Here is a 10,124-nt window from a genome sequence, read left to right on the forward strand (position 1 = left end):
TATTCCCTGCCAACATATTCTCCATATCGCCTTCCACCTGCCATGAGCGGCGGATCCATGCCTTAAGAGCGGATAGGGAAATCTGAATTCCAAGAAATTTGCATATCAAAGCATGCTTGGTCCAATATTCAATGTCCTCCATTACAGCCGCTAGAGGAATAACCAGAACAGGGCGATCATCGCTACGCGAAAAACAACCATTAACTTTTTTCAACTTGGAACTCTCCCCTAAATAAAATGATTCAGATCTCATTGCATGCACAGTTAGAGAAGATCTCAAATTATCCTCTATAAAATCAGTCATAGAGTGAGTATCAAGACAACTCTTTGTCTGCAATACTACTGTAGAAAATTAAAAAGGTTAATATCCGTGAAACCTGAAGGCAGCTCTATGCACAATTCTTATCAACCAATGAGAGAGAATATAAACAACAATCAAACAGTCAAGAAACATACGCAGAAATCTGAAATATGAAATATTAACAGTGCTCTGTTTTTTGAAGGGTAGAATTTTCTTAAAAATTTGCAGATCTGAAAATTAAAAAACCGCTTACGTTGCATAGAATAATCTTGAAGTTTAAAATACTGTTATCAAGAAATCTAAAATGGAGAAGGGTACAGTACAGTTAAACAGTATATAGACTGCTCATCATTTCATGAGACCTAAACTACTACGATTGCATTCTCTTTCATCGATGGAGAATGCGGAAGCAAAACTGAATTTAAAACCAATTAAATTAGTCTTGAAACTCTGCCCATGGACATGTTTTATTCTATGAATTGCTGTTTAAAAAAGCTAACTATGATGCTTAACTGTCAAAGCCAAATTTAAAATAAAACTTCAAACTGAAGTTGCATGTTCATCTCAGACTCGTGGAACCACAGCATCAATCTTCAAGATCAAGGTAATATTTGTCAATTTGCAGTACCAACAGGTCTTTGATGCAGTTCATATTATGTTACATGTATCGGAATATAGGTCTAATCAATTAAACAAATTCTTTCGGCAACGCCATGAATAATTAACCATCTTTTGAAGCTATTCTTAACTATTCAAACAAATTCGGAAATGGACAGTCTTCAAATTCTTGTCCACAATATATTCTCTCTAGATACGAACATTTCATGGTTTTTATAGCATTTGGATTGATCTAGTCTTTGTGATTGTGGATAATGATGAGTACTCAGGACAAAAACAGAATTGCATACTTAAAAATTCTGCATATAATAAGAGGAACTGCCATGAACTGCCATGCAGAAGATAATATTCAAACATTAATTTACTACGTTCATATATATGCACATGATTAGGAAGTAGAAACACTGTACATGATATTTTGCATGGAAGTATGCAAACTTGTAAAAGATTATAAACTTATAGTCACCATAGACTACCTAAACGTACACGATGGAACTCAAAACATCTAAAATGTAGAACTTTGGCTATCTGATGCTGAAAATCCAGTGGGATTGGTATTGCGTAGGAGGTCTGATATAGTTGATGCTAATTTGGAAGAAGCTGCAATTCCCGTCAAAGCTTTTTTGATGTTTTCCAAGGCCCTGGCTGCATCTCTCATGGAAGGTCGTTCTCTTGGCAATTCATTGCTGCATAGCAAACCAACATTTATAAATGAAAGAAGGAATCCATTCTCTTCCATGTTTGCATTCACATCCCTCAGTAACCTACTATCAACAATCTCTGCCACTCTATCTGGTAAAGCTGATCTCACCCACTTCTGCAAGTTCAGGTGTTCTAGAAACATATCATCGCTTGGTCTCTTCCTTGTAACCATTTCTAATATCAGAATTCCATAACTGTAAACATCGCCCTTTGTACAAACAGCCCCGCCCAATCCATACTCTGCAACCCATTTTGGTCAAAAATATAAATATATATATATATTTAAAAACTATGAAGGAAAGGGTTAATACCAATGTGACCATAATTAAGAGAAATTACCTGGAGCAATATAGCCAATAGATCCTTTTAGTGCAAATGTTGTTGAACCCAGTGAGTCTATGGAGTTTGGAGTGGTAATTAAACGGGATATACCAAAATCAGTCACAAGGGCTGTCATGTTGGCATCCAGAAGTACATTGCTAGGTTTTAAGTCGCAATGAACAATTTGCAAAGGACAATCATGATGTAAATATTCCATGCCATGCGCTACATCTATAGCAATGCTCAAAAACTCACTCAATCCCAATTCAGAAAAGTCCCGATCATCTCTGTCAGGGTGCAAAAGCTTTTCCAAGCTCCCATTTGATGCATATTGAAGAACCAGACCTTTCAAGTCAGGGTAGTAAAAGGCACTTATGATCCCAACGAGGTTGCGGTGCCTGATACTTCCCAACACTTTGCATTCTGTGTTAAAGCTCTTTCGGGAATCTTCATTATTCAAATTGAGAGCCTTGATGGCAACTATCCTACCATCCCTCAAAATGCCTTTGTAGACTGATCCGAAATGACCCACTCCAAGCAAGGTTGACTCATCAAATCCAGATGTTGCAATGACAAGATCTTGATAAGAAAACTTTGGATAGCCGAGCCTTTGGAAAAAAGGGTTTGAAGGATGCAATAGTTTTCTTGACATTTTATGCCTCCATAACTTTCCTATAATAAAAGAGACTAGTATTAAAGCAATGACTCCAACAACTGATAAGACTATTTTTTTCAGCTGTGAATGCTTTTCCTGGCTCTGTTTTGGGCATGGAGGCAATGAATAGTTTCTTGGGCCACAGAGGCCAAGGTTTCCCTCGAACAATGTTGTAACAGTTCTGTTTGGAAACAACCCTCCTTGTGGAATTTTACCAGACAAATTATTGAAAGAAACATTCATGTAGTCAAGCATTTTTAGTCTCCCAAGAGAGACTGGTACTGAACCTGATAAAAAATTGGTAGACAGGTCCATTTCATGGAGATTTTGTAATTTGGATAAAGAATCCGGTATTGGACCTTCAAAGGCATTGTGGGATAGATTTAAAAGTTCTAATGCTGTGCAGCCTCCAAGAGTTTTTGGAATTACCCCAGTAAGTCGATTTCTAGATACGTCTATAGCTTGAGCCATCACAATTTTACTCATCTCCAGTGGTAAGGGCCCTTGTAGAGAATTTGATGATAGATTGAGATAAAATTGCAGATTTTGAAGACTCGCAATGACTCCACGGGGTATTCTTCCTGCCAGTTTATTGTAGGAGAAGTCAATCAGCTCCAACTTCTGACATCCCTCTAAAGTAACAGGGATCTCTCCTGATAAGTTGTTATGGTGAAGATAAAGATATCTTAGTTGTTGTGGGCTACAGAGGGAATCAGGTATTCTTCCAGATAGCAGGTTCTGACTAAGATCCAAGAGTCCGAGATGTTCCATTGGACCTATCTCACCTGGAATGCTTCCTTCTAATTTGTTCCCATTCAGATGCAATCTTTCTAACATGCGGAATCTTTTAATTACAGATGGAATTTTGCCACTAAAAAGATTATTGCCTAGATCTAAGAAGGTCAAATTTGTCAGATTGGCAATTTGCTGAGGTATGGTTCCACTTATCATGTTGTATGATAAATTCAGGCGAGAGAGATTGGGCGACAGTTTACCGATGGATGGAGGCAATGTACCAGTGAGATGATTATCTGATACATCTATTAACTCTAAGTGGGAACAGTTTGTAAGAGCGGTGAGAAAGTCCATTGTGTTTGTGCTAGTACTGACAAGTTGATTTTGGCTCAGATAAAGCTCAGTAAGGAGGCCCAATTTACCAAGTTCCACTGGCACCGTTCCAGTGAGCCTGTTTTTGGTCACTGTAAGTGTGTCGAGTCTGAAACAATTTCCAATGGAATTTGGTATGCTTCCACTAAGCTGATTGTCCCATAAACTGAGGTATGTCAAATGGGGTAGCTTGGTACCAATGTCCCACGGAATATGTCCAGTCAGCTGGTTGTGATATAAAATCAATTCATTCAATTTGGAGAGATTTGTTAACGAGGAGGGAATAATCCCTGATAGGAGGTTTTCAGAAAGGTGAAGATGCTTTAGGTGAGCAAGCATGCCTAGTTCCGGTGGAATGGAGCCTTGGAGGTTATTTTCTGACAATTCTAAATCAGTTAGGGTGGACAGATTTCCTAAAGAGCTGGGAATGGTGGCTGTTAAGTTATTTGTACAAAGGTAAAGAACCTGCAGGTGACCGAGCATGCTCAATTCCAGAGGTATGGGGCCTTGGAGATGGTTTTCTGACAATTCTAAATCAGTTAAGGTGGACAGATTTCCCAAAGAGCTGGGGATGGTTCCTTGCAATTGATTGTCATTCAGGCAGAGTATCTGTAGACGGTGAAGTTGGCCGAGCTGAGGTGGAATGGTGCCTGACAGCCGATTCGTATGGAGGGAAAGCTCCTCTAGTTGAGGCAGGGCTCCTAATTCAGAGGGAATGGTACCTGTCAGATCATTCTCCTCCAAATACAGTACGACTAAAGCGGACAGATTTTGAAAAGAAGGGGGAATGGTGCCGGTGAGATTGTTTCCTCGCAAGTAAAGGTTCTTCAAACTTGTAAGGCGACTCAACTCGGGTGGAATGGTGCCTTGCAGAAGATTATAGGAGAGCGCAATGTCATACAAACTGTGGCATGCAGAGAGAGTCGGAGGGATGGCTCCTTGCAATTGATTGCGATGCAGCCAGAGTGCCTGCATGCGAGGAAGCTGGCCGAGCTGGTGTGGAATGACACCAGTGAGGGCATTGTTGGACAGATCAAGGGATCGAAGGGAGGAGAGATTGCCAAGGGCAGGAGAGATGGTGCCGTGTATGTTTGTGTATGATAAGTTGAGGGCAATGACAGAGCGAGATGAGGGATCACAGGTTATGCCGGTCCAATTGCAGAGTGGGTGAATGGGAGTCCAGTCGGGCAGAGAAGTATTGCTGTTAACTATGCCAGCCTTGAATTGTTGCAGAAAATGCTGCTGTTTTTCAGGATGATAAGAGTTATTGTTGAGAGAGCGAGGAAGAACAGAGATCGGAAAGATGGAAAACATGAAAGTGAAGAACAAAAGAGGAGTCATGGTAGACAAAACTAGCACAGAGCAGGGCATAACTAGAGTAGCGAAAAGAACAAAAAGAGAAAGAACGTGCAAATTATAGAAATGGCCGCTTGGCTTAAATAAGCACACGGTGTTGTACAATTCCAGCTTAATTGATTTGGTTTTCATCGTTTTTTATTTTAAGTATTTACGGGGATCACTTCTCATTGATTTCGTGGCTAAGTGATAAACGGTGCAAAATTGATGATAACATTTGAGCGATTGTTTTTGGATTCAATAATAAATTCTTGCATGATGTAAAAGTCAATTAAAGATAAATATGTCGATAATAATAAATTGCATTTTGATGTGGGAAATAGAAGGAAAATAGTTACCTTTCATATTTACAACGCTATTTAGTATATTGCTATTGCTTAAGATTGTTTGCTTATATTTAATAGAGTAGTTATAACAAAGTTATTAAATTTATTTGCACTTAATAAATTTCACATCATCTATCTTATAATACTATTTAGTTGCAAGAAAATTCTAGTTTAAATTGAGATTTTTAAGTTGGAGATATTTTCTACAACCAATTAAATAGTGATATTGCTATCACAATTCAATTATGTGGGTTTTCAATTAAATCTATTGGCCCACGAGTAGTGGTTTACCAGAATCCATCTCTCATATAAATGAATGAAACCCTCAATAGAAAAGGTTGGACAAGTTTGAAGTGAGATATTAATTTTATTTTTTGAAGTGAATTTTCTAAAACGTTTGATATAATTTTACAATCAACAAAGAAAGGTTTGCCAAGTCTAAATAAAAATATTATTGTTCAAAAATTCAAATCCATCTTATCTAACATTTTTCTTGTACCAAATAAATTAAAGTGTATTCCATCAAAGAAGACAAATTTAATTTGTAAAGTGACATTTATCAAACATATTGTGTGGTATAATCAAGAACAACATTACTTGTAAAGTGCCATTTATCAAACATATTGTGTGGTATAATCAAAAGCCATATTACTTGAAGGGAAAGTGGTCATACAATACTATTGACTTCAAAGAAAACTATAATAAATCGAATTACTTTTTAAATTTTTTTCGGCTCATATTTTTAAATATTTTATCTAACACTCTATTGTGTAAATAAATGATTTATAAATAATCTAGAAAAATAAATATTATGTAGAAATGACGTGTATCCTATTTTATAGTTTAGTATGTACCAAATAAAAATTAATTACACTATAACTTATAAAAAAAACTAGCACTTGCATTATAGAAGGTGCAAGAGAAACACTTTTGTACTTGTCCATTTTGATAATTTTTAACTTAACAAAGATTTAATCCCTCTAGAAGTCTTTAGATGATTCAAATAAATAACATTATATTTTTATTCTAAAATAATTATCTTGCATAATCTAAATCTAAACATTGATTCATTGGTAAAAATCTTTGTTGGAGAATTTTTTTACCATTAATTAGAACCAATGTTCTTGTTATTTTATGTTGTACCACTTAGAAGGAAACTTTCTTATATCATTAGAACGAGTTTTTATTTGGTAATTGAATTAGTTACAAATATTTGATAAAGTATCATTTGTGTTTGTAATATTTGTTTTGTATACATGTGAGATTAGTAAACATTAAGTCAATATGAATGCATTTGTCATAGTATCTTGAATGCAATTATAAAAGCATACAATTTCAACATGATAGTATTTTTTATCGTCAAATATAATTCCAAATATTTATATTGCTAGGTAAAAGATTATATAATAACACAAAATCTTAGAATAATAATTTGTATATATTTTAATTGAATACACATAATATCTATAGTTGTGCAATAAGAAATTGTATTACAATGGGTTGTTGTATCCAATATATGAATAATGTATTAGTGAAGACCACCTTTTCTAGAATCACACAATCTCATTTTTCTTACTTATTTGTGCAACCCCAAGGCTTGAATGGAGAAATGTGATCTTTGAAAGGATGGGGAAAGATGACAAGAAATATGTACCTATATTTATGAAAAATCAAGGAAGGTTGAGAGTGTATGGCAGAGAATGAAAATCTATATGGTTGTACAAATGAGGGGGAGATTGTGGTGCTAAATACAATGCATAATATTTGACAAGCCCAATATATAAGAGCAGTAATGACATCATCAAGCTATAAATTCATAGATCAAGAGGTGGAGTGCATATGTCATTCCATCAGAGGAGTTGAATCAGACATTCATTCTAGTATGTGTATGTGATTTAATCATTTATCTTCGGAGAGCACATGTTCTAAAATCCATTGTCATAGTAAGCTTAATAATTTGGGCATTCCTAATATTAGATCAAATAGTACCTTCTTTCCATAAAGGCATCCATATGCGTGAGGATGATGGTGTCTCAATTTCCACAAAGCATTGCTCTACTACTAGTCAGACGTCTATAGCCTCAATAGACTTACCTACACTACCTAGTTGTTTTAATCTTTCCCTTTTTAGATAGTTGTTTTGTAGAAATACAAACATTGAAGTCATTTCCAAGTTGGAAACCATTATTTTTTGAAGGAATAACCTTTTTATTTTTCACTCAATATGATTTTGTAGATTAGCGATACATAAACTCTTGTAACTATTTGTTGTGTATTTCCTTGAACATGCAATCAATGAAGCCCATTCAGTTTGGTGTAACACATAATTAGTCTACTCAATTAATGTAAGAGTTTGTAGGCTAACAATGCCAAACTAAATCATATGTCTTCAATACTGTTAGAAAGGGCACTTATTTGGTGTGCAAAACTTGGAGGAGGATTAATTGCGGACATTGTAAAGATAATCTATTACCCAATTTGAGTACGAAGGCATATATTTATGTCCTTGCATTATGGGAGAATTTAGTTCTTTCAATGTGAGTTGTTTCCTTATTTTGCAAGTTGTGTCCAAGTTCACCTACATTGAAAATAAATAAATTTAATTATATAATTTAAAAAAAAAAAATTTGTACTAGTCATTAAAGTTTGAACGATATATACCTTTCTTTTTCAAGATTTAAATTAGTGGTCAATTAGAAGTATTCATTATTATTTAATAAAGAAGCCAAAATTATGCAAGCTTGTGAGTATGTATAATAGAACAATAGTGTTACATACTTGGTTTACCTTTTTTATGACACCCCTGTCACCCTGAATGTGTTGTATTTGGAATGAGTAGAATATTGCAAACATGGTATCATTTTGTTTGGAATCCCATCTTTCTAAAGAATGCCTTTTTGCACTATGGGTTATTGCCTTCCCTTTGTCAGTTGTTTGGCAAATTTTTTTGTTCTAATGATCAATCTAACAAATTTGAACTAATGTATTTGTATACTATGAGGAGACATTAATGTAGAGGGGTAATACACCTATTTTTCTTGAGATGTCAATGTACCTTTTATAAATATCCCTTTCTTTCTTTGTATAGTGGTGAAATGAGAATTTTGACTAATTAATATTGTGTCTCAACCTAGTGTGGAGGAGCTTGTAGTTAGTATATTATTAGTAGTGGTCACTATTAGGTAATAAAGAATAATACGAAATGATCTTTGTCAGTATGAGTATTGCAGAAATAATTTTGCATACATGACTTGCCCTTTTTCTAAGGGTATTTGCAGGTGAATTTTTATCTCCATAGACATGTTGTATTGAGCATTTACCAAATTGAAATCTCATCAAGAAGAGTGTGATGTTTCTATCCGAAGGCATTCTATTAATTTTCTTTGATAGATGTGAAGGTGGTTCCTTGTCATTTGACTTATCCCATATTGGCTATGAAGAATTTACCTTGAGAATGTGGTAGAGATTTTATAATAGGCATTGTAGAAGATGGTCATTGGTGGGCAATCAAGGTTCTTAAATTTTTTCATATTCCCTTTGTAGTGTAACATATTTTTTATTTTTCCATGTAGTGAAATTCAATGTACAATAAAATAGTAACTAATTTTTTTTCTAAACATTTAGTACACAATAATGTGTATAGGAAATTCACCTTTTTATTTCAATAGGCAACATAAACCTTCATTGCCTCCTTTTCTTGTAGATTCAACCTGTAGAAAGTAAAATGTAGTAGTTGATTATTTTAGTTAACCATAATTTCTTAAACAAGGCAGCCATGTAATTTTCTTAGTAAAAACATTATTGAAATACTTGTGCATACCTTAGGTTTCTATTTCGAGTTCTAGTGAAGGAAGCTTTTTCTTTCTTCATTATATCATTTCATTGGTTACTCCTCTTTCTTTTTTCTTTTTTTGTAAATTTTATGAAGTATTTCCTATTTTAAAATTTATTTGGTATAATTAGGAATTCATTTTTTCCAAGCAATAAAGAGAGAATATATAAAAGAGCCATAGCTTTTTATTGGGGAGGAGGAACGTAATTCTTCATCATCCCCTATTCTTCTTGTTTTCTGGTAGATCTGTACATAATAAAATGAAGTATTTGTCAAATTGTAATGATTAATAGGTATTTAAAAAGTCCTCATTATGTTTTTATTATTGTGAGCAATGTGAATGTTGTTGGTGGAAACATAATTTACCTATTAATGGGGAGGGGGGTAGGGAATGTAAGTCTTCATGATCCCCTATTATTCTTGTTTGGTAGTAGATCTATATGCAATAAAATGAAGTATTTGTCAAATTATAGTGAGAAATAGGTATTAAATAAGGCCCCATCATGTTTTTATTAGTGTGAGCAATGTAGACATTGTTGGTCATACTTTTCCTTGATATTTTGAGAGCAGTTACAAATGAGCCTCTTCTTCTTTCCTTATAATATTGTATGCATTCTTTTTCATTTTGGAAAAATGGTCAGAAGTGAATGGTGTTTGAATCTGAAGGCCCTGTATGTTTTTGACTCGAGAGATTGTAGTAAAAGCAAGGTCTTGCCATTCTTCTTTACCAATATTAATCATTGCCTTCTTGAGTGTTAAACCTTGCAATTTGTGTATAGTAATAGCTAATGCCATCAATAGTGGCATTTGCCTACAACTCCCCTATGTTATGGGTTGTATTGGTATAGTTTTGGGGTTTGTTTCATCCCATTAGGGACCATTGTAGTTGTCAAATTTTATAGACAC

General features: G+C 34.6%; 1 protein-coding gene across 1 annotated transcript; it reads right to left on the reverse strand.

Annotated features, from left to right (window-relative positions):
- Positions 1-1,257: 1,257 nt before the first annotated feature.
- On the reverse strand, positions 1,258-5,182 carry LOC149569344 (uncharacterized). The gene is made up of 2 exons (XM_089817732.1): positions 1,961-5,182; positions 1,258-1,861 (listed from the first exon to the last, which is right to left on the reverse strand). Exons 1-2 carry the CDS (start codon positions 5,073-5,075, stop codon positions 1,425-1,427), a joined length of 3,552 nt encoding a protein of 1,183 aa, XP_089673858.1. The 5' UTR covers positions 5,076-5,182; the 3' UTR covers positions 1,258-1,424.
- Between the last annotated feature and the right edge of the window lie 4,942 nt (positions 5,183-10,124).

This window comes from Cupressus sempervirens, chromosome 3 (genome assembly GCF_028749045.1).
Source record: "Cupressus sempervirens isolate cs-2001-9-10 chromosome 3, ASM2874904v1, whole genome shotgun sequence".
Taxonomy (NCBI): domain Eukaryota; kingdom Viridiplantae; phylum Streptophyta; class Pinopsida; order Cupressales; family Cupressaceae; genus Cupressus; species Cupressus sempervirens.